This window comes from Orbicella faveolata, unplaced genomic scaffold (assembly GCF_042242905.1).
Source record: "Orbicella faveolata isolate gen_17 unplaced genomic scaffold, um_ofav_v1 contig_1, whole genome shotgun sequence".
Taxonomy (NCBI): domain Eukaryota; kingdom Metazoa; phylum Cnidaria; class Anthozoa; order Scleractinia; family Merulinidae; genus Orbicella; species Orbicella faveolata.
In genome coordinates, this window is record NW_028301536.1 from 13,632,501 (window position 1) to 13,657,658 (window position 25,158).

General features: G+C 41.9%; 3 protein-coding genes across 3 annotated transcripts in view; all 3 read right to left on the bottom strand.

Moving 5' to 3' along the window:
• LOC149118164 (uncharacterized) overlaps positions 1–633 on the bottom strand; it is a 1,547-nt gene extending 914 nt beyond the window's left edge. The window contains exon 1 of the mRNA XM_089282363.1: positions 1–633. This exon is cut by the window's left edge and continues 914 nt beyond it. Coding sequence (XP_089138489.1) covers positions 1–171 — 171 coding nt within the window. The 5' untranslated portion in view covers positions 172–633.
• A 78-nt stretch (positions 634–711) lies between these two features.
• On the bottom strand, positions 712–14,161 carry LOC110061238 (uncharacterized). Its single transcript, XM_020768070.2, has 4 exons — positions 13,295–14,161; positions 7,553–7,658; positions 6,369–6,571; positions 712–5,361 (listed from the first exon to the last, which is right to left on the bottom strand). Exon 4 carries the CDS (start codon positions 2,498–2,500, stop codon positions 1,190–1,192), a length of 1,311 nt encoding a protein of 436 aa, XP_020623729.2. The 5' UTR covers positions 2,501–5,361; positions 6,369–6,571; positions 7,553–7,658; positions 13,295–14,161; the 3' UTR covers positions 712–1,189.
• Positions 14,162–15,287: 1,126 nt separating this feature from the next.
• On the bottom strand, positions 15,288–25,090 carry LOC110061236 (gamma-butyrobetaine dioxygenase-like). The gene is made up of 4 exons (XM_089290480.1): positions 24,286–25,090; positions 19,057–19,162; positions 18,287–18,489; positions 15,288–16,918 (listed from the first exon to the last, which is right to left on the bottom strand). The coding sequence occupies exons 1-4, from the start codon at positions 24,942–24,944 to the stop codon at positions 16,585–16,587; spliced, it is 1,302 nt and encodes a 433-aa protein (XP_089146606.1). The 5' UTR covers positions 24,945–25,090; the 3' UTR covers positions 15,288–16,584.
• Between the last annotated feature and the right edge of the window lie 68 nt (positions 25,091–25,158).

Here is a 25,158-nt window from a genome sequence, read left to right on the forward strand (position 1 = left end):
AGCACAAAATCCAAAGTCTTTAAGTTTATCATAACCGTCAATGTGCCACAAGAAGTTCGGTCCCTTACCTCTATATTGTCTTCGCCTAAACCAGTTTCTTAGTCGTTCAGACACTCCTTCAGGATCTATTATCCTTAAAGCGTGCCGCACTGTTTCTCCACTAACCACCATTCAACGATCATTTCTTAGTCGCTGCCACATTGCACGGTAACCTATACAGCCCCCACTTCCTTCCAGTTCTTGTTCGATTGCGCTAATGACCAAACCAAGGTCAATATGATGTCCCCTTCTTCTTCAGCCACCCCTCTGCAATATTCTTTTCAGCTGACGTACGCTTATCCTGATTCCATGAGTGAGGACAAAGAAGGCACAGATTTCACACTGTGTAAAACCAAGGCTAAAATACCTTTCTATCAGTTGATCACGATCCGTGTGTGCCTGTTATTCTAAGACAGGTAGGTACCTCTCAAGAACAGCTTGTGCCCTAAAGAAAAATCAGCTTGAGAGAAGAAATACTGTAAAGACCTTTTCCGCCATTTTAACTCTTTTGGCCATGACACCGTCTTCATGAGCCTGCAATAAGTCTGTTAGCGTTCTGGGCCAACATTCTCAACTTTTCTTTTTCGACATCTCGACATCTCGACATCTCGACATCTCGACATTTCGACATGTCGACATCCAAAACTCGACAACACATCTCGATATCTCGACATTTCAATAGCTCAACATTTGGACATTTCGACATCTTGACAAGTCGATAAGTTGCACGTCCCTTATGGGGCTCCGTAAGAAACACTGAATGGTTCACTGCACTGAATACACAAGCTCACGACAAGCTGGTTCTCTAACATTTGCATATATGGATGTAGAGTCTGCTTTTCTTTCGAGCTCAGGAAAACGTGACCAGCGAAGGGCGAAGCTAGGGCAAATCCATTGCACCATTTTTTTCTGTGGCAATTCCCCATTTTTTAGACTGCTAGCATGGCACTCTGTTTCATCTCAAAATTCAGCAGGGGTTATGAAGCGAGACCCTTTAGCCTACAGGGGAATGGCCGGTTCCGCGCTCGTTTCCAACTCGGGCTTGTTTGAATGCCATTTGTGTAGATCGAACTGGGCTTCTCCAAACACTGCAATGGCCGATTGTTTTAGGTCAGGCACCTTGTCCTTTGTTTCCCCACCGGTAATCAAATCATCTACGTACATGCTCCTTTTGATTTCCTCCACTTCTTTTGGGTACCTTTCTTTTAGGCTTTCCAGGTGTTGTTGCAGTGTCCCTCCCAACAAGAACGGTGACTGTACGAGGCCAAACAATGCACGGGTAAATCGCAATACTTCCACATTTGACACATCTCTGTTCTTGATCCAGTGAAATCTCAAGGCGTCTCGGTCTTCCATTCCAATGCGTACTTGTAGGGAAGCCTGCTTGAGATCGCCACAAAGCGCTACTGGTTTGAAACGGTTTTGCACTAGCACACTCCACAGTAAGTTTTGGAGTGGAGGCCGTCTCTAGACAATCATTCAATGAGGGACTTGTCTGACTTGCTTTAGCTGATGCGTCAAACACTATTCGCATCTTTGTGCTCCCTGCTGCTTCCCTTATCACTAACTTGTGGGGTAGATAGAACTCTCTTTCTCCCTGTGGCTCACCATTCACTCTTTCCACAATCCCTTGCGCAAGCTGGTCTTGTACTATCCTATCATATTCATCCAGGTGGCCAGGTTCTTTCTCAAGTTTCTTCACCAGATTAGCTAGACGGCAGAGACCTCCATTTCGGTTGTTAGGAAGGGGCGGGTGGCCAGCTTTCCACGAGAGGCCAGTCTCATACCAACCCTCTGGATGACATACTAGCTGCTCTTGGAATTCACTGTATACTGCCTGCTGATCGCCTGCCGGTTTATCTTCTAGACCTAACACATCAAGGCTGCGCAATTGCTCATAATCTGCTGAAGAACTTCTGGTTAGGTATACACTACTCAAATTGGTCTCTGCACCTGGGGACATAATGGTCCAACCAAAGGACGTGAGCTTTGCTACTGGTTCACCTGGCTTCCCTACTCTCGGCACTGTGCTTGTCTTTAGCTGCGAATATTCACTGGCACCCAGGATCACATGAATTGGCAGCTCCTGCTTTGTATCCTCGTCATCCATAATTACACCCCTGAGATGTTGATGCTGCGAGATTACTTCTGTATATCGTGGGTTGGTAACTGTCAGTAGGACACCCTTGTCAACTTTACTCAGGGTAGCAGACAGGCTGAAGTCTCCCTTGATGTTAGAAATTCGCACCTTGTACATTTCTATCTTCTGGTTTGTTGATGTCATCATCATTTCGATCTTCTTGTACTCCTTGTGATCAGGTTGTCTGTTAAGTCGCTCAATCAATGTAGCTGATGCATATGAGCTACCTGCATCAGTGTCCAATAGAGCTCTACACATAATTCCCTCTACTTCTACCACAACAACTGGATACACTACTAAGCCTTCCCCTGTTGCTAACATCAACTGGTTAGAGTTCTTGTCACAAATTGAGGTGTGATGTTTGCCATTGCACTTCTGGCAAAAGGTCTTGCATAGACATTCAGCAGTTCGATGCTTTGTTCCGGTACAGTTGAAGCATAACTTATTGGTACTCAAATACTTTCTTCTATCAGCTACCCCTTTGATCTTCTCACAATCAAGTGATTTATGTTCTGCCGATTTACAGTAAACACAGGGCTTGGGCTTCCAATCCTCTTGTTTTGTCTGAAATGTCCGATCACCTCCCTTGTCATACCTCCAAAAGTTCCCACCCCTATGGCTGTCCAGGGGCACTGGGCTTCTCTCACACTACTTCCTCAAAGATTCTACCAACTGTGGAAACCCCCACTCCTGCCAATCATCATCTAACCTCACGAGGTCCGCTCTGATGCCCGGTAATTTGTCTAGAGTAAGTCTAACATACCCTCTAATTTCTTTCTCCTTTCCCATGCTTTCTAGCGTCTGGATGTTAGTTACTAGCTTCTGATAGAATTCACAAATTCTTGCTGGGTTTGTTCCTGTGATGACTGGCAATCCCATTATGCTTTGAACATGAGCATTGGCCACTTCACTCGGTCTACCATATTTGGTTTTTTGGATGTTTTTTGCTCTCGTATAGCCCTCACTGGTAAAAGGTAACCCATCTATGGTGGTTCTGACCCTTGGTACAAGCAACTCTTTCAAATATGAGAATTTGGCAACTGGGCCAATGTCTGATTTATCTATCTTTGCTTCAAACTGCCCCCAAAACCTCTGCCAGTCTAGGTGGGTTCCCTGGAATTTTGTAATCACAAGTTTTGGTAATTTAGCTTTCGGTTTACCTGCATCACTCGCCTTCTCATCTGCTTTTGCTTCAAACTTCTTCTTAATCTCCCACCTGGTTTTCTCTTCCTTCTCTTGAATCTCTCGTTTCTTCTTCCCTTAAACTTCGTTCTAACTCTCCTAGTCCTTCGACCGCCTCTTCGTACTCCAGCAAGCTCTTTTCGATTCCTGTGCTCCACGCTCTAATGTCCTCCTCGTCGTCGCCTCGTTCAAGTTTCAGTTCCTGCACTCTGGCCTTTATTTGGTGGCACTCCTCCACTTTGCTCGCTAGAAGCTTGCTATGTCTCTGAATCGATGTTAACGATTTAGTTCCAGCTATTTTCTCTGATCCTTCGTGTGTCAATTTCAACACTTTCAGTCCGATCACTCAATCCGATCTCTTACATTTTATTACTGCACGTGCAGGTTTGCCAGTCCTATGAGAACGACACCATTACATGTGGAACGTTTCAGGATGGTCCTGAGGTGTTGGGGTATAACTCCCATGTTTCCTATCCTATTTTTGTTTCTCAAATTCATCGAAGTCCCAGCAGTGACATTTTAGAGAAATCCCCAAAAATTGAAAATCGGGTCTCAAACATTAAGTACAGTCTGCAGCCTCGTTGCCTGAGTCTTCGTTTCCTTTGACCTGCGGTCGAGAAACGAGCGACCCTGGAAGTCGGAAAATATCGCACTTCCGATAGAATCGAGCATGCTCAGCTGACAAACACATGGCTCAATGGAGTCGCTAATCATTTCATTTGTTTTTAAAACCAATGAAATTCTAGTATGTAAAAGAAGAGAACCAACAGAAATGTATAGCGGTGATATTGCAGATAACTAAATCAGGGACGAGGCTAACTGTAAATAATTATTTTAGCAACCGAAAGGCCATATTTCCTTCTTATTTTTTTGAACACTGACCTCATTACGTTCACAATACTCACAACTACAGGCAGGTACAAGCACATAACTTATAATACATGATAGTTGATGGTCAAACGAAAGCGCTTGATACAAGTATCATCGACTTAAACTTTACTTTGCCACCCAACCAGAAGTAAATCCAAAACCAATCGTGACTCGCTCACACTCCTTTTCCCGCGCTTCGCGCCAGCTACATGTATTTTCTTGGAGTTTTGATTGGCTCACTGGATTGTCTGTGCCCTTTGTGATTGGCCAGAGTGAGCACTTTGGTTTCGGTTTGACGATACTCAGTTGAAAACCGCTGTGTTATCTTCAATAATGAAAAGTAAATCTTAAGATTACGTTAGTACATGCTCAGTCACAGCTATATAACTCACTTTATCATTGACGAACACCGAGCAAGCCGAAAAGGCAGTGCTTTGGTTTAGTTAAAGAGTTTGTTTTAAAGATTTTACTGCAAGTTCTGCAAACTATTAGCGTGCGCATGTGTGGTGGTAACTCAATCGACCAGGGGTCAGACAACTTCCCCTGAGCTGCCTGAATTACGCTCTAGATTCTAATACAACGAATAAAAAGGAAGACCAGAACCACCGCAGATTTACAGCGGTGACAGAGTACATAACTAAATCCCATGTCATGTCATATTTAAGAAAGAAGGCGATCATAGACTGAGAACTTCAAACACTCTTCAGTTTTATCAAAGGTTACTTCACATCATTGATGCAAATTTCGAGCACACACAAGCACGTTAAACTGTTTGTTTTAAAATGCCTCGCTGACTTTACAAACCAAATGGAATATTAAATCTTTTAGCCAGAACCCTCATCCTTGAATAGATAACATCCCAGTCCAGAGAAAATCCCTGTAGAAATCGGCTTGATGATTCTGTAATTTTGAACGCGGATCTTCCATGCAACACGCGGCTGTTATTGAACGTAATTACGTCACCGGGTACCATTTTGTGCTCTATTTGATTGGCAGGGTCTCTTAGCATTCTACCAATGGTGAGGTAACCCGCGTACAGTTGAATGGTTTTCTCTGGTGAAGTGCGCATGACGGAATCACGCACGTGATTGTTTAAAGCAAATCGGATAACTTGTTCATTCTCGTCCAACCTGTTAGAAAAAAATTAGGAAAAAGAGTATCCTGTCACTTGAGGATAAAGATAGCCATACTAATATATAGATTTAGCCATGCCTAAAAGCGGAGCTCCTTGGCCGGGTTGTTCACAGCCTGATTAAGCTAACCCAGGATAAGCGAGAATTTTGATTTGATTTTTTTAATCTTTGCGGCCTGCTTTACGGTGAAGTTTTTCTGTTATATTGTTTAGTCTCTCAAACTACACAAAACATTATCCTGGGCGTTAACGTTAGCGTTAACCGGCTTCCGAACAAACCACGTAATACTGGTTAGCGGATACCTTGTTTCGACCGGTGCAATAAACAAAATGACGTCTGTCTTTCATGCGTCCGTCCTGTTATTGATCATGAAATTCGTCATAACATTGTCAAAGTAGTTGTAGATCCTCTGCGAATATATGACTGTTAACCGAGGCTGCACACCTCGGGCAACCTAGCTGGAGTATGGCCACCATGTTGCTCGACGTCGTTTTTCGTCGTACGCGCCCGCATTCCATGCCGCTAGCCATGTTGACCATGAAAAAAGAGTTGCATGGTTTCTATTTCTATGCATACATGTGGCTGTGCTATTATTTGGTGTACGGCGTTCTTGCATTCGATCTGAAGAAAGCACGAGTTGTCCTCATATTTCAACTACTGTATGCATCTTTTATGACCAGCCTTACTAGATTTCGAAAGGTTTCCCTCGACTTCAAAGCATTAGCTTAGGTTGGTGTGGTGCTAAAGGTGTTTTCGTATACCATTACTTTATCACTCCTACATACTTAGAAGTTTTAATGAGGCTTGTATTTATCGAAGTTCGCAGCTGAATTCCGCTCCAAACTTATATTATAACCTCATTCCGTCCAAGGTTTGCATTTGGATTGACAATTCCTGTCAATCGAATTGACAATTCACAGACACATTTGGAAATTGCAAAGCAAAGTTCAAAAGTTGCGCGCTCATAATAAAGTCTAGGCTTTAAAAATTTGTACCCAACTTACTCTATCATGAGACGAGAAAATTTCTTGTTAAATTCACCAAACATGTCCTTCCCAAAGTCAACGAACTGAAATCGAGTGGTTGTCAAAATATTAAAAGTCTCTGGGTCGTTTTCTTTCAACTGCTGCGCGACGTAAAAACCATCCACAAACTGGTTGGCGCCTCCTGCACTGGACGCTTGCTCGATACAGTGAAGCATTTGCACCTAAACAAGAATCATCGCAAAATACTAATTAAGGAGGGCTCCAAGCTTTGTTTCCTGCAGTCAGATTTTTCCGACCGCAAGATATAGGTTGTTTTACGTAGCAAGGGTCAATCGAAAGTACTACGGCTGAAGTTGATTACCGTAAATCCTCGAATTAGCGCTCCCCCCCTCCTCGAATAAGCGCCCCTCCTATCGGCCGAAATTTAAAAGAAGCGCCCCTCCTTCAATAAGCACCTCCTTCCCCTCCCCCCATTTTGTAGACGAGTAATGAGAAAACAAAAAATATATAGTTTTCGTCACGTAGTACTAGATTTGCACAGTCTTTCAGTTTGTGAACACGTCAAGTGAACGTGTTAAGTGAATACGTTGAACACGTTAAGTACAATCGGTGACGCGATTTAAACTTTAGGATCAGCTTTTTATGTCGATAAACAGCTTATGTTGTTGCTAACGCGGAAATGATGTCTTAAAATGGAAAAAATTAAACAAGCGCCCCCCTCGAATAAACGTCCCCCGTCTTCTTCTGACCTTAAAATAAGCGCCCCGGCCGCTAATTCGAGGATTTACGGTACTATGGTAACGTGTTAGACTGCTTGTAGATTGTTTTTCTTTCGAACATCAGGTAGGGGGTAGGGGTTGAGGGTTTAAGGAACGAAACAAGGGTTCGGCCGTCAACCTCCCCCAGTCCCATCCTCTTTTCTTGCTGTCGCGTTTGCAAGAAAAACCGCTCGTCTAGGAGAAAGCCCAGACTGCAGGCAGTCTAGTAACGTTTGGTAAAGGTAAAAGAATAACATGGAAAAAATACTTTTTGGAAAGTCTAGTTTTCTTCTTTGATACTGGTTCTCACTCAGTCTTGTAACAATGACACAGCTACTGCTTTTGTTTGGTCAACTAATTAATGCATCCTTTTTTGACAGGTCTCCCTTTTTTCACAAATAGTGACCTACTTACCAATTTTATTAAGTTACCTGGAGTACCTACCCCGGGCACGTAATCGTAGTAAGGCAAGTCAACATGTAACGGGAGAGACTGTGAGGTGTACGCCAGGTTGTTGGCATCAAACTTTGCGTGCACTTCAAAACGATGGCTGAAAATCAAATCATAAATGGCACTTTTCAATCGAGAAGTATTATAAACAAGATTATCACTTTAAGTACCGTACTTACTCGACGCGCCCCCGCCAATAAAGCGCTGCCTTCGCATAAGCACGACACATGACAGCAAAATTATTAACAGGCAGTCCAGGGATCGTAGACTACGAGTAGTCCCTGTAATATATTCGTAACCGGAAGTTGTGTTAAGCTGTTGTATTACCCAAGATGCTTAGAGAAAAAAGTTGTTGTGTTGAGCACGCCTCGTCAACTTGTGTTGTTATGTCACTGAGCCATACTTTTGCTAGTATGTTTCATTTTGGCGACGAGGATGGGATACTCTACATGCACGAAGACGCATGAGAAATCCAGTGAAGTTTTGATTTTCTCTGTGTGAGGAAAAAGGTTTGTTTTCGACCGAGGCAACTTGATCAAAGTTTGAGCACGTGCTATCAAAATGGCGGGAATTGGATTGTTTGGTCGTGTCGGCGAGTTCAGCCCTGAGCGAGAGACTTTTCGTTCCTATGTGGAAAGAATGGAAATGTTCTTCATGGCAAATAATGTCATAGAAGAAACAGGCGAGGGTAAAGAGGAAGCCAATCTCGCAGTTGCAAATAGAAAACGTGCTATCTTTCTGACTGAGATTGGACCCGAAGCATATTCTACCCTGAGCAATCTGCTGGCACCAGTGAAACCAAAAGACACTCCTTTTGCGGACATTGTCAAAGCATTGGAGAAACATTACAATCCAGCGCCATTGGAGATAGCAGAGAGTTTTCATTTTGGAACTCGCTATCAAAAACAAGACGAATCCATCAGTGACTTTATTGTGGCCTTGAAGAAGTTATCGATTCATTGTAACTATGGAGAGTTTCTCAACCGAGCTCTGAGAGACCGTTTTGTGTGCGGATTGAACAATCCCAAAATACAGAATAAACTTTTGAACACCGAGGATCTTTCTTTTGAGAAAGCGTGCCAGATTGCAAAGTCAATGGAAATGGCAGAGAAGAACACTCAAGAATTCCGTCCTGTCAGTGCAAGTGATGACAGCCAAGGCATAGTAAATAAACTGGAAACTGTAAACACTAAGGAACCCTCATGTTACCGGTGTGGTGGTAAGCATGCTGCACCTAAGTGTAAATTTAAGTCAGCAAAATGCTACAAATGTAGCAAAGTAGGTCACCTTGCATCAGTTTGTCGCAGTAAAGATGTTGAGTCTGGCATGAAAACAAAACAACCAGGAGCTAAAGGTACTGTTCATAGTGTCTTAGAATCAAACACAGAAGGTTGTGATGATAATGATGAGTTAGGTATTTATTCCATGTATGCAGTTGGTACAGATAATCCTACCAACAAAAGTTATACTGTAGAAATGACCATAAATGGTTCACCATGTGCAATGGAAGTAGACACTGCAGCTGATTACTCAATAATGAGTAAGAGCACACATTCTCAGAAATTCAGTAATTTTCCACTTCGTCCGTCAAAAGTTGAATTGAAAACCTATATGGGTGAAACCCTTACAGTGTGTGGTGAAATGCTGTGTGATGTAGTATACAAGGGCCATGAATATACATTGCCAATTATTGTAGCTGATTATGAGAAGAAGCCTACTTTGCTGGGAAGAAATTGGTTAAACCATATAAGGCTTGAGTGGGGTGAAATATTTAGTTTAACAAGATCCGAGTTGGAAAGTGCCAAAAGTCAACTTGATGGATTACTAGTTAAACACAGTGAGTTGTTCAAAGATAGTTATGAGGGCATGAAAGGGTTGGAAGCACACATCACCATGAAAGATGGTGCAAAGCCCATATTTATTAAGCCACGTAGAGTTCCATATGCACTAAAAGATGAAGTCGAAAAGGAGTTGGATAAGTTAGAGAAAAATGGGGTAATCGTTAAAACTGACAGTTCAGACTGGGTAAGCCCAATAGTAGTTGTGCCAAAGGCTGACAAATCGGTTAGAATTTGTGGGGACTACAAAGTAACCATCAACTCAGCTGTTGAAGATGAGCAGTATCCCCTTCCCACCCAACAGGACTTGTATGCTGCCCTCTCGGGATCAAAATTTTTCAGCAAACTTGATTCGTCGCATGCATATGCTCAGCTAAGTGTTGATAAAGCAAGTCGTGAGTACCTGACAATTAGCACACACAAGGGACTCTATTCCTACACCAAATTACCATAGGGGGTTAAATCAGCACCTAAAATATTCCAAGCTAAAATGGATATGATTTTGCAAGGAGTAGAAAAATGTGTGTGTAAGCAGGATGACATTCTTATTGGTGGTGTCAGTTGGCAGGAGAATATCAAAATCCTGGCTGAGGTATTGGAGAGGTTGCATAAATATAACCTGCATTTGAAGGTGGAAAAGTGTGAATTTCTGAAGAGGGAAGTTGTCTATTTGGGTTTGAAGATAGATGCTGAAGGTTTGCATCCAGTTGAGGAAAAAGTGGCTGCTGTAAAAAGGGCACCAGTACCACAAAACGTCAGTGAGTTGAGATCTTTTTTGGGCATGGTCCAGTACTATCACCCATTTCTTCCAGGTTTAGCAACCACACTAGCACCATTACATGAGCTCCTCAAAAAGGGTGTCCAGTGGACATGGGCAAAAGAGTGTCAGCAAGCATACGAAGCTTGTAAACAAGGTCTCACCAGTGATGCACTGTTGGTGCATTATGATGGGGACTGTGAACTGAGACTTGCTTGTGATGCGTCCAGCTATGGAATTGGAGCAGTTATTAGCCATGTGATGGATGATGGCCTGGAGAGGCCAATAGCCTATGCCTCTCGGACACTGAGTTCAAGTGAAAAGAACTATGCACAAATTGAGCGTGAAGCATTATCAATTGTTTTTGGTGTAAAAAAATTTCACCAGTTTTTGTATGGGCGTAAATTTACCCTGATCACTGATCACAAACCATTGTTGGCAATTTTCAATCCAAAATCCGCTATCCCCACACTAGCAGCAGCTCGAATGCAGAGGTGGGCTCTAGTACTTTCAGCGTATGACTATGAGATTGAATACAAAAGATCTGAAGACCATGCCAACTGTGATGCTCTCTCAAGGCTACCACATGAGGACTCCACAGTGGGAAGTGAGGGTGTGGTCTACAGTGTGAGGGTAATTGATGACGATTTTCCAATCACTGCAGAAGATATCGGAAAGGCAACCCTTGTAGATCCTGTACTTGGTAAGGTACATCAATTTGTGATGTCAGGTTGGCCAGAAGGGTGTCCTGATGAGACCCTCAAACCCTATCATAATAGAAGAAATGAGCTGTCCTGTGAACAGGACTGTGTCCTTTGGGGCTCTAGGGTGATTATTCCACCAATCTTTAGAGCCAAAATGCTGAGGCAGTTGCATTGGGAACACCCTGGTATATGTGGTATGAAAGCAATTGCTCGTACATGCATGTGGTGGCCAAAAATGGATCAGGAAATCGAGGAAGCAGTGAGAGTATGTACAGTATGCCAAAATGTTAGAAATGCCCCACCCAGTGCACCCCTGATCCCATGGAAGTGGCCAACTAGACCATTTCAACGGATCCATATTGATTTCTGTCAGAAGGGTAATGATTACTTCCTTGTAGTAATCGATAGCCACTCAAAGTGGATTGAAGTGAAACATATGAGCTCTACAACTACTGAATGGACTATTGATGAGCTCCGTTTAATTTTTGCTACTCATGGTTTACCTGAAGAGGTGGTGTCTGACAACGGACCACAGTTTATGTCCATTGAATTTACCGAATTCATGCGCAAAAACGGCATCAAGCACACTTTGGTTCCACCCTATCACCCTCAATCTAATGGGGCAGCGGAGAGGTCTGTGAGAGTTGTTAAGGATGCTTTAGTTAAACAAGTGCTTGAGGGTAAAAAGGGCATCTCTATGAAACACAGACTTGCTAATTTTCTATTTCGGTATCGCACAACCCCTCACAGTACAACTGGTGTGACCCCCGCTGAGTTGATGGTGAAGCGTTGCCTAAGAACAAGATTAAGTCTGATTAAGCCTAATCTGGCACAAGTTGTAGAGAATAAGCAAGAGAAACAGAAAATGTATAAGGATTTGAAATGTAAGAGGGAAAGATCCTTTGTAAGAAATGACAGGGTGCGGGTACGAAACTCGAGGGCCAATTCTAAGACTGATAAGTGGATTCCAGGCACTATAATTAAAGTTTGTGGGCCCAGAACCTATGTAGTTAGGACAGGACACAAAACCAGATATGTGCACACTGATCACATGATAAGAGCACATGATAATATACCAGATGATGTCAGTGAGCCAGATGTCGTGGTGCCTGAATCAAGTGGTCAGAAAATAAATGATGATAATGTGAATCCTCTCGATAGTACTTTTGAACCACATGTAGATCTGCCTGAAAACGAGGATACTGTTGTATCTCCTTTAGTTGTAAGTAGTCCACCTACAGTTTTGCGAAGATCTCGAAGGATTAGAAAACCAGTTGTTAAACTTAACCTGTAACTGTGGGTTATCACTATGTCTTGGGTTTAAGTGCATCCTGAAAATCTGGGGGAAAGCAGTGTAATATATTCGTAACCGGAAGTTGTGTTAAGCTGTTGTATTACCCAAGTTGCTTAGAGAAAAAAGTTGTTGTGTTGAGCACGCCTCGTCAACTTGTGTTGTTATGTCACTGAGCCATACTTTTGCTAGTATGTTTCAGTCCCTCTTTCGCTTAGCCCGTCTTGCGAAACGCGAAAGAAAACTGCGAGGAAAAAATGACCGTGCGAAATCCTGGTGCGCTCCTAACCGCCAGGATTTCGCGCGGTTATTTTTTTCTCGCGGTTTTTTCCTCGCGGTTTTCGATTCTTTCGCTTCATGCACGACGGACTAAGCGAAAGAAGGACTACTCGTAGTCTAAGGGATCGCGTAGGGGTGGGACTGCGAGGGCAATAGCCCTACTCCATCTTCTCCGTTTATCGCTGTAGTGTCGATCAAACAGTGAAAAGGTAGTATGGTTTGAAATAGCAACTGGCACTTTGATGGCATTTGCCGACGACTTTTTTCCCGAAGAAATAGTCGCCATAATGTTATTCAAATTGAAGCACATACCTCAAAAAATGGCCTCGAAAATTTAGACCACTCGTCACGCAATCACCACAAAATTGTAGTAGATTCGCTGTTTTAATAATAATACAAAATAAATTAAACATTAACTTGGATTCCAAGCACTACCAAAGCCAAACTAAAATATATATCGATCAAACTATAAAAAGCTGAATTTGAGTAACATTATAGCGACTCTTTTTTTCTACATTTCTTTGGCAAAAAAACATTTCTTCACTGTCTGATCGACGCGACAGCCAAACTAAAACCCGTGAAGATTTTAAAATATCTCTATTCTAGCAAGATCTAGCAATGTTGCCTATGAACATTGCGTGACGATAAAACATTTTAGGTGATAGGAATCAAATTAAGTTTATATCTTTATTTTCGAGGTGTCTGATTTTTCGGGGTTTGATTGAGTTTTCGGGGTCTGTTTGAGTTTTCGTGACACCCTGCAGCTGACACCCAGATGGTGGGGGCATCACGAAAACTGACGTACATGTACTCTTTACATTTTTCTGAGTCGAGACGAAATGTAGTAAAACTCGAAAAGTTACGTACCCGTAATGTGTGGTTTTATGATAACCAACCCTCTCACATAATTTATAGCCTTCGTCTGATTGAGGAGGAGTGTTGGTTACAAGTGCAATTCCCATGCTATGAAGCGAATGAAGCCACTCGTACAGTTTGCGGTCATCCTCGATCACCTCAGCGAAGTCATAGCGAGGAATCTTTCCTTGAAACTGATCTGCGTTCCAGAAAATCACTCCTTCTCTGTTAAGCGTTGAGGGTCGTTTCGATGTATCTTGTTCTTCCGTCAGGCGTCTGGAGTGAAGCCACTCCGACTTAAACACACTAACATGTTCATCTGGTCAAGTCACGGAAATTTCTTCACCATTTTGCAAAACATCAACTCGATGTGGTTGAATGTCCACCTTTAATCGGCCCACCGTATCGAACGATCTTTGGAGAGAAGATTCGTGAAAACATTCTGGACACTGACAGTTGTCTCGCAGGTAGACAAACGGGTAGCGGTTAACAGTGTTGTTGTTCCACGTCACATGAAGCATTCCATTGGAGTCTGCTTTGTGGATGTTCTTCACCGTTGGATCGCTTGCACATTTAGCTGCAGCAGGATAATTTACTTTCAGAACTGTAGAAGTGTTCAGTAATCGTTGAGTAGTAGCACGAAGTTTGAATACGTGCTTTAACTGGGAAAGCATTGCTGCATGCCGTGGGAAACACTGAATGGTTCACTGCACTGAATACACAAGCTCACGACAAGCTGGTTCTCTAACATCTGCATATATGGATGTAGAGTCTGCTTTTCTTTCGACCTCAGGAACACGTGACTAGCGAAGGGCGAAGCTAGGGCAAATCCATTGCACCATTTTTTTCTGTGGCATTCTGCCCACTTCTTAGACTGCTGACATGGCAGTCTGTTTCATCTCAAAATTCAGCAGAGGTTATGACGCGAGACCCTTTAGCCTACAGGGGAATGGACGGAGGAATGGACGATTCATTCATTCATAGGCGCATGCAAGCACGTTATGCAGCACGCACATCGCCCTTGTCTCGCCTTCTTCCCTACTCAGTCACGGCCGTACCGCCCTTTTGCGTTCGCAATGGATTAACACTCGTCTAAGTGACCCTCAGAGAAAAAACCGGCTGCCAGCAGTCTACCCCACTTTCCTACTCCCAGAGTTTTCTTTTGTGATGGCCTAAACAGTCAGACAGCAGCGTCACGGTAGAGCGGAATTTAAACATGGCGGAAACATAACCTGTGGAGGGCGAAAGCGATTTCATTGTTACGTTTATATTACTTACAACAAAAGCACTCGATCTTGATTGCCTGAGAGCAGCACGATTGATCCGACATAATACTCCGCAGTTCGGAGAACCATTCCCATAGCCTTGTAACCCTGATAGCCAAGCTCTGGCCCTCTTCTCAGTCTTCGGAGAGAGGTTCCCCCACCCAACTTGTGACTCAGAAAACTGTTGCTAATCGTTCACACCACTCAATTCGATATCTTATATTTTATTACTGCACGTGCAGGCTTGCCAGTCCTGTGAGAACGACACCATTACATGTGGAACGTTTCAGGATGGTCCTTAGGGCGGGGTTGTAGTCAGGAGCCTATTACCCTGTTAGGGGTATAACTCCCATTTCATAGCCTATTTTTGTTTCTCAAATTCATCGAAGTCCCAGCAGTGACATTTTAGAGAAATCCCCAAGAATTGAAAATCGGGTCTCAAACTTTGAGTACAGTCCGCAGCCTCGTTGCCTGAGTCTTCGTTTCCTTGGACCTGCGGTCGAGAAACGAGCGACCCTGGAAGTCGGAAAATATCACGCTTCCGATAGAATTGCGCATGCCCAGCTGACTAACGCATGGCTCAAAGGAGTCGCTAATCATTGCATTTGTTTTTAAAACCAATGAAATTCTAGTACGTAAAAGAAGAGAACCAACAGAAATGTGCAGCGGTGATATTGCAGATAACTAAATCAGGGGCGAAGCTAGCTGTAAATAATTATTTTAGCAGCCGAAAGGCCATATTTTCTTTTTCTTACTATTCAACAGCGAATCACCGCTATATCAACGTTTTATTTTGAAAAACAAAATAATGACTTTCAATCTTATACATGAAAAAATGCTGAAAGGCTATTAACAAAGCAGAACTTTGAAATAGTTTTTTCTCTTTTTTTTTTTGGACGTTGGCAAAATCTGATATATAAGACTTACGCTGTGCAATTTGGGCTTAAATGGAAAAAATGGCTGGCTACGTCCCTGTATATCCCGTATCATAGATTTTATTACTGTATTTTATATACACAAGTGTTAGTGTCTCGTAGCCTGATGTTTACTACAAAAGCAACACCTTTCAGCTGCAGGTCGATCTGTTCAATTTATAAGGTTGCTAGTTGCACAATAGCGTGGATGTAACATATTTTTCTATTTAAGAAATAGAAAACATGTTCTCCGTGTTTCTATCGAGTTATTATGGAAACACGAGTGGAAGTTTGGGAGAACGAGAAATGCTGTGGGAACACGAACCGGAGGCGAATGTTTCCACAGCTTTTTCGAGTTCTCCCAAACTTTCACGAGTGTTTCTATAACTCGATAGAAACACGGAGAACATGTTTTCTATTTCTTTTAGAAAACACCGTGTCGAAAAAAAGAAAATCAACTTGTTAACTCTGATTATCAAAGTGTAAATTCTCTTTGCTCGCGCCATCACGACCTCAACAGCTCGTGCTGGTTCTGTGTTTCTATCGAGTTATAGAAACACGATTTTTAACCAATCAGCGCGCGTATTTTCTTAGGACTGTTTTCTAAAATTCACTAGAGATAGGATGATCACAAACTGAGAGCTCCATCCAACCACTCGGCCAACTAACTAACGGAACCCTTCAATTTTACTGGAAGTTATCGTAATGACTCGATTTAGCAGGGCCCTCCTTCCAATAAACGCCCCCTTTCGAACCTATTCTAATAATCATCTTCCTTATTTCTCACACGTAATGCCGCATTACAAAAACAGTGATCTTCATCTGAGCTTCTCAACTATTCTGTCCATGTCAGTGTATAATTCCTTCAAACGAATGATCTCTATCAGCGTCGAAATAGATTAAAATTCTCTCACGTTATCTGAACATTCACCGTATATTTGTTACTGTTACAGTGTCTGTTATTGTTCCTTTTTAAATACCGTATTAAAATTTTGTTTTGAACATTCAGTTGTTTCCCAAAAATGAAATAAGCGCTCTGTCTCGAATAAGCGCCATACGGTGCTTCAAAGTTCGAGCAAAAACAAGATCGCGATACCGTTAGTTTCAAAATGCCTCGCTGACTTTACAAACCAAATGGAATATTAAATCTTTGAGCCAGAACCCTCATCCTTGAATAGATAACATCCCAGTCCATATAATATCCCTGAAGATGTCGGTTCGATGATTCTGTGATTTTGAACGCGGATCTTCCGTGCAACACGCGGCTGTTATTGAACGTAATTACGTCACCGGGCACCATTTTGTGCTCTATTTGATTGGCAGGGTCTCTCAGCATTCTACCGATGGTGAGGTAACCTGCGTACAGTTGAATGGTTTTCTCTGGTGAAGCAAGCATGATGGAATCACGCACGTGATTGTTGAAAGTAAATCGGACAACTTGTTCATTCTCGTCCAACCTGGAAAAATATAGAAAACGAGTATTTTGTCACTTCACGATAAAGATGGTCATATACACCGAATGCAAATATGGCGGACCACTCGGTCGGCGCCCGGGACGAGTTGCATGAAAGCGAGGCTAGTGAGGCTTTGATGTTTTGTTTTGACAATGCTTCCCAGAAGTCGTCGATCTGGTCTGTTTTATTTAGCTGTGGCTACGAGCTGCTGTGTTTCTGAACGCCACGAGAAGGGATATAAATTTTCCACCGTTCGCCTCTTAAGCTTAGGGAAAATAGTGGATCAATGCAATTCGTTGAGACGAAGGAAAGGAGTTCACGATCGCCGCAGGAACTAAAGTTTGTTCGCTACATTTCACATTAGAAGATCTTAGAAAAATCGTTTAAATGACGAGCTTATGTGGTGTCTGGTGGTGTTCCAACACGATTTTCATGGCCAGTACCTTCCCCAAAGTAAAGAAAAGCTCCTCTTGAAAAACATCCTTTGTCTCAAAGGAAGAAGTTGACTTCGCGTCCACTCGCACGGAATCGCACGAAACAAATACTACGGTGTAATAACCAAGCGAATGAACTTCAACTGCCCCCATCGTTGTATCCAGTGAATGCTTTGAGCCAAATGAAAACGATTTGGAGCTAAATGCGGTCGCTTACACATTTTCTAAGATCTTCCAGCCTGAACGAACAAACTTTAACAGTTCCTTCGGCGATCGTAAACTACTTACCTTCGTCTGTTATCCCTGAGAGGCGACCGCGGAAACGAAAAAAAAAACACTTTCTCTGCTGTGGAAGATTTCAATTCCTTCTGGTGGCATTCAGGAACACAACAACTTATATGGAGGGCGAAACAAAAACAGACCAGATCGAAGACCATGCAAGACTTTTCTGTCAAAACAAAACATCAAAGCCTCACTAGCCTCGCTTGCATGCGACTCGTCCCGGGCGCCAACCGAGCAGTCCGCCATATTTGCATTCGGTGTATTAACATTCGGTGTACGGCTTTCTTACATTCGATCTGAAGAAAGCATGGCTAGTACTGACATTTTAACCATCTTTCATGACCTTTACTATTCTTTGTAAGGTTTTCCTCGACTTCAGAGCATTAGCTTAAGTTGGTGTGGTACTAAAGGTGATTTCTTATACCATTACTCTATCACTCCTACATGTATTTCCGTAACGTCGACGTTTGCAGCTTAATTCCGCACCAAACTTATATTCTTTCAGTCCAAAGTTTCCACTTTGATTGACCGTTCTTACTATAAAATAATGGAACTGCCAAATTCGCAGACACATAGTGAAATTGCAAAGCGAATTTAAAAAGTTGTGCGCTCAAAATAAACTAAAATCTTCGTTAACAATTTGCACCCAACTTACTCTATCAAAAGACGGGGAAATTTCTTGTTAAATTCACCAAACATATCCTTCCCAAGGTCAACGAACTGAAATCGAGTGGTTGACAACAGATTGAAAGTCTCTGGGTCGTTTTCTTTCAACTGCTGCGCGACGTAAAAGCCATCCACAAACTGGTTGGCACCTCCTTCACTGGACGCTTGCTCGATACAGTGAAGCATTTGCACCTAAACAAAAATCATGGTAAAATACTAAGCAAGGAGGGCTCCAAGCTTTATTTTTCCCGACCGCAAGATATAGGTTGCTACACGTAGTAAGTGTCAATCAAAAGTGTTGTAGCTGCGGTTGGTTGCTATGGTAACGTGTTAGACTGCTTGTAGCTTATTTTTTTTCTTTTGAACATCATAGAGGAGTAGGGGGCAAAGGTTTAAGGTACGAAACAAGGGTACAGGTGTCAACCCTTCCTCTTTTTATCTCTCTTTTAAGCTTTCGTTCGCGTTCCCAAGAACAACCGCTCGTCTAAGAGAAAACGGTGATTGCAGGCAGACTAGTAACGTTTGGTAACTGAGGAAAAAGAGTTACAAAATAGAGGAAACATCTTTTTGGAAAGTTTACTTTTCCGCTGTAAAACTGGTTCTCACACAGTCTCGTAATAACGACACAGCTACTGATTTTTGTTAGGTCAACTGATTAACTAACTGGCTAATACAACTTTTTTTGTGGAAGGTCTCCTTTTCTCTCTAACATTGACCTGCAGCTACTACAAATTGTATTCAGTTAACTGGAGTACCTACCCCGGGCACGTAATCGTAGTAAGGCAAGTCGACATGTAACGGGAGAGAATGTGAGGTGTACGCTAGGTTGTTGGCATCAAACTTTGCGTGCACTTCAAAATGATGGCTGAAAATCAAATCATAAATGACACTTTTCAACTGAAAAGTATTCTAAACAAGACTATAACTTCTAACTTATAAATATCGTACTTTGGTAGGAAAGTCCTATAAAACATCTAGTTAGGGTCCATTCCACTTCATGTATCAGCACAATTGGCTGGCCCCAAGGGAAACAGTGAGTTTTGTTTCCCCGAGACCCTCAATGTTCCCCGAGGCGAAGCCGGCTGGCTCACAAATTTGCCGCAATTTCAAGGAGCACGTCATGATCACGGGCGATTCGAAAGTTCAAGTTGTTGTTTCCCTAGGGAGTTAGTGAGCTTTGACCCACGACACGTGACACGTTCTCCTCCAATCGGAAACGTATTTAAGTGGGGAGGTATAACAATACACCATGATAAACCTCTGTAAAACACTGTACACCCCCTATACCGGCACTATACATCCCAGTACATCCTTATACAGCACTATAGGGGTATAAGGGTTGTATAGTGCGGTATAAGGGTGTATAGTGCTATACAGGGGTGTATAGTTCTGTATAGTGCTGTATTGGGGTATATAGTGCTGTATAGGGGTGTATAGTGATGTGCAGTGGTGTATAGTGCTGTATAGCGGTGTATATTGCTGTATAGGGGTGTACAGTGCTGTATAGGGATGTAAAGTGCTGTATAGGGGTATATAGTGCTGTATAACGGTGTATATTGCTGTATAGGGGTGTACAGTGCTGTATGGGGGTGTATAGTATTGTATAGGGGTGTGTAGTGCTGTATAGGGGTGTATAGTGCTGTATAGGGGTGCATAGTACTGTATGTATGGGTTATTGACCAAGTGTGAGGTCAAGATGGCTGGATATTGGCCAAGTTCTTTTTTTGCATGTTTATGGCCCGAGGTGGAGTCCATAAACTCGCAAAAAAAAGAATGAGGCCAATATCCAGCCATCTTGACCAAACAAGCTTGGTCAATAAAGGATTTATTATTTGGCTTTTGGGGAAATGTTTCTTGCGGGACATGGCGGGTAGTCCCGAGCTGGCAAGATAGCTCCATCTTGTCCGCTCAGGTAGCCAATCACAGCACAGGATTTTATTCATCTTGCCCACTCACGGAGCTAGCCATAATTATGATAAAGGGGTGTATAGCACTGTATAACGGTGTTTAGTATCATCCAACTAGTGGACTAATGCAAATCCTGCATTTTAATTGGCTTCGCTACTAGAGGACTATTACTAATAGTCCTCAAGTAGCGAAATTTGCGCAATCGAGCATGATGCTTTCTTTCGTTTTATTCCCAAATAAATATTTCTTCAACTTGCATTTGCTAACTTTATTATTGCCTTTTCTGTCTGACTAGTTGGGTGATACTAAAACAACTAGACCCTTTGCCCTCAAGGGCCACAGGGTAATAGCCCATTTGGCTTCACCTCATGGGCTATGACCCGTGGCCCTTGCGGGCTACGGGTCTAATTGTTAAATAGTGCTGTATCAGGGTGAACAGTGCTGTATAGGGTTGAAGAGAACTGTATTGGGGGTGTGTAGTGCTGTATAGGGGTGTATAGTGCTGTATAGGGGTGAATAAAGTTGTACAGGGGTGTGTGGTGCTGTATAGGGATGAATAGTGCTGTATAGGGATGTATAATACTGTTTATAGTTCACCACTAAATTTTCTGATTCTTATTGGTTTAAACTGATCACGTGACACGAGTGTTCATCTGTGGAGAGACACTATCAGCCCATAGTGCCTGTCCGAGGAAAATACCTGGATGGCTAGTACTCCTCTGTGAAAACATTTTCTGTAAACAAGCGAGCTTATAAAAAAATAAACAAATGAAATTGTATTAAAGAGGTTCAGTCACAGTATTTTGAGTTATTTTGGCCACATACAAAATTACCTTTAAATGGTAGGAAACCTGAAAATAACAGTTTAATAAGATAGAAAAACACCAAAGACATAATGATAAACCATAACGGAACAAGGATGGCTAATGATGGAGAAGATTAACACGGATTACAAACAACGAATTTGAAAAATTGAGGCTAAACTTTTCAATATGCGCAAACCGTGACTGAGCTCCTTTAAGTGGGTTTTGTTTATTTTCCTTTTTAAATTTTACATTTGGCTTTCACGGCTTTCATCTGAAAAAGTTGAAAATAATTTGATATTTTGAACTGGCGCGCGGAAGAAAATGTAGTGGTCAACAATAAAGACAATAGAGTGTTTATGTCTCGGAACTATTGGTCTGATAGTTGACCTTGGAAATTTGATGTTCTTAAACTAGCATATTTGCCCTCGAAGCTTCGCTTCTCAGCAAATATTTGTTTTAAGAACATCAAATTTCTGCGGGGCAACTATCAGCCCATAGTTCCTCAACAGGAACACTCTATTGTTTAAATAGGGGCATATGGTGCTGTATAGGAGTGTATAGTGCCGTATAGGTGTGTATAGTTCTGTATAGGTGTGTATAGTGCTGTATAGGGTTCTATAGTGGTTTGTAGGGGTGTCTAGTACTGTAAAAGGGTGCGTAGCAGTGTATAGGGGTGTATAGTGCTGTATAATGGTGTATTGTACTGTATAGGGGCATATAGCACTGTATATGGGTGTCTAGTACTCTAAAGGGGTGTATAGTGCTCTATAGGGGTGTATAGTGCTGTATAGGGGTGTATAATACTAGTGCTGCATAACGATGTATTGTACTGTATAGGGGCGTATAGTCCTGTATATGGATGTATAGTGCCGTATAGCGGTGCATAGTGCTGTATAGGGGTGTATAGTGCTGTATAGGGGTGTATAGTGCTGTATAGGGATGAATAATGGTGTATAGGGGTGTATAGTACTGTATAGGGCTTTAGAAAACAGCCCCAAGAAAATACGCTTGCTGATTGGTTAAAAATCATGTTTCTATAACTCGATAGAAACACAGAACTAGCACCAGCTGTTGACGTAATGATGGCGTGAATGAAGAGAATTTACATTTTGATGATCAAAGTAAACAAGTTGTTACCCTTTTTTCCGTCAGTTTTCTAAAAGAAATAGAAAACACGTTCTCCATGTTTCTATCGAGTTTTAGTAGAATTTTACTAGTATACTGTTGCAAATACTGTAATCTGATTGGCTGAACCATTGCACACTATCAGCCATTAGTGTTCAGTAGCTTGGTGTGGTCGAAAAAAATGCAACGTTTCCATGTTTCTCCGAAGTTTTGCAAGAATATTTGGAAATAAATGAAACAAAATTCCTAAGAAGAGTAAAAGAAGGCCATTTACGGTTTCTTGAAATAAAAATGCTCGAATGTTTTTACAGAAACTGATAAGCATGCATACACAACTGCAAATGTCAAATTGACAATTCAGTCCAAGCAAATTCTCTACAGCATGAAGTTTAATACTAAGACCAGAAATAATTGGAATCGTTATTTGAAGGAAAATTCAGTTAGAATTCTACTAAAACAATTAGATTATTCGCTCTCAATTTCTATGAGGCGGATAGTTGATGAGGCCAAAGGCTGAATCAACTATCACCTCATAGAAATCTTGAGCTCATAATCTAATTGTTAAATAGAAACACTCGTGAAAGTTTGGGGAGAACTAAAAAAAGCTATGGAAACACTCACCTATGGCTCGTGTTCCCACAGCATTTTTCATTCTCCCAAACTTCCACTCGTGTTTCTATAACTCGATAGAAACACGGTACCTGTTTTCTTTTTCTTAAGTATAGTGCTGTATAGGGGCCTATTGTTCTCTGTGAGGATGCATAGGGATGTATAGTGCTGTATAGGGATGTATAGTGCTGGTATAGGGGTGTATAGTGCTGTTTTAAGGGGTGCACAGTGTTTTACAGAGGTGTATCATGGTTTACAGCTGGATGATACACTTTCTGTTAATACATAACGTGGACCCTCACTAGATGTTATATAGTTTTCTCCTTCTAAAATAATGCTTGCACTGCAGGCTACACATGTACACAGACCTCAAAAATTTAAACCACTCTTGTCATGCAATCAGCACAATTCACTGTTTTAATAATAATATGAAATAAATTAAACATTAGCAGGCGAATATTAACGTTAAAAGCCGACATTTCGGTGTCATTGTGACACCATTCTCAAGGCAAAGTGAATAAATCATGCAAAGTTTTGATTTATATACAGTCTCTACGAATTAGCATAGACATGCAAACAGACTCACTTTGCGCAAAGGTATTCACTTGAAGAACTTGTGATCCTCTGTTATTATGCTAATTCATAGAGACTGTATATAAATCAAATCTTTGCATTATTTATTCACTTTGCCTTGACAATGGTGTCACGATGACGCCAAAACATCGGCTTTTAACGTTAATATTCGCTGCTTATGTTTAAAGAAATCGTTATTGATCAAGAAATTAAACATTCTCTTGAATTCGAAGAACTGCCAAAGCTAAAAATGTATATTGATCAAACAATAAAAAGTTGAATTTGAGTGACATTATAGCGACTATTTTTTACTAAATTTCTTTGGTAAAAAACATTTTTTCTCTGTCTATAAATCGACGTGACAGCCATTAAAACCTGAGAGAAAATCAAAATATCTTGCTCTATTCTAGCAAGATCTAGCAATGTTGCTTATGAACATTGCGTGACCATAAAACATTTATGAGTTTTGTGAGTTTTTCGAGGTGTCTGATTTTTTGTGGTACCCAGCTAGGGGTATCACGAAAACCGACGTACATGTACTCTTTACATTTTCTGAGTCGAGACCCGGGGGGGGGGGGGTACTCCCAAAAAAGTTGGGTGGGGGTGTGCAGCCCACTTCCCAAAACCCTTACCCTATTTATAACCAAAATCTGTCATTTTTACTACCCTAATTATGACCTTGCCAAAAATTTGATACCCTGTTTATGACCTTTGTAGCTGGAACAGTTGCCCTAAACATAAGTTATGAAGGGCTTTAGTTGACGGTCTTATTGACAATAATCGAAAAGTAGCTTCTAAGAAACATACCCAATTCAAGACTAGAGTGCTAAAACCATACCCTATTTAAGCCCAAAATGGCCAAAACCGATATCCCATTTATGACCAAAATGGCTGAAAAACGCTACCCTTTGGGGCCCTCCCCCGGGGGGTCGAGACGAAATGTACTAAAACTCGAAAAGTTACATACCCGTAATGTGTGGTTTTATGATAACCAACCCTCTCACACAATTTATAACCCTCGTCTGATTGAAGAGGAGTGTTGGTTACTAGTGCAATTCCCATGCTATGAAGCGAATTAAGCCACTCGTACAGTTTGCGGTCATCCTCGATCACCTCAGCGAAGTCATAGCGAGGAATCTTTCCTTGAAGTTGATCTGCGTTCCAGAAAATCACTCCCTCTCTGTTTAGCGTTGATGGTCGCTTCGATGTATCTTGTTCTTCCGTCAGGCGTCTGGAGTGAAGCCACTCCGACTTAAACACACTGACATGTTTATCTGGCCAAGTGACAGAAATTTCTTCGCCGTTTTGCAAAACATCAACTCGATGTGGTTGAATGTCCACCTTTAATCGGCCCACCGTATCGAACGATCTTTGGAGAGAAGATTCGTGAAAACATTCTGGACACTGACAGTTGTCTCGCAGGTAGACAAACGGGTAGCGGTTAACAGTGTTGTTGTTCCACGTCACATGAAGCATTCCATTGGAGTCTGCTTTGTGGATGTTCTTCACCGTTGGATCGCTTGCAGATTTAGCTGCAGCAGGATAATTTACTTTCAGAACTGAAGTGTTGAGCAATCGCCGAGTAACAGCACGAAATTTGATTACGTGCTTTAACTGGGAAAGCATTGCTGCCGTGAGAAACACTTAATGTTAGCAAGTGTTCCCTCTAATCCGGGCCTCTAATCAAGGACAGTAAATTAGCTCCGGTGGTACTGTATCCTTACTAATATGGATGTGCTCGTCACGGAATCTATCTGCTCAACCTGAGGAACACGTGACGAGCGAAATGTTTGTTTTAAAAATTCTTTTAAATTTTATTCTTCCAATTCCTAGCTAATAC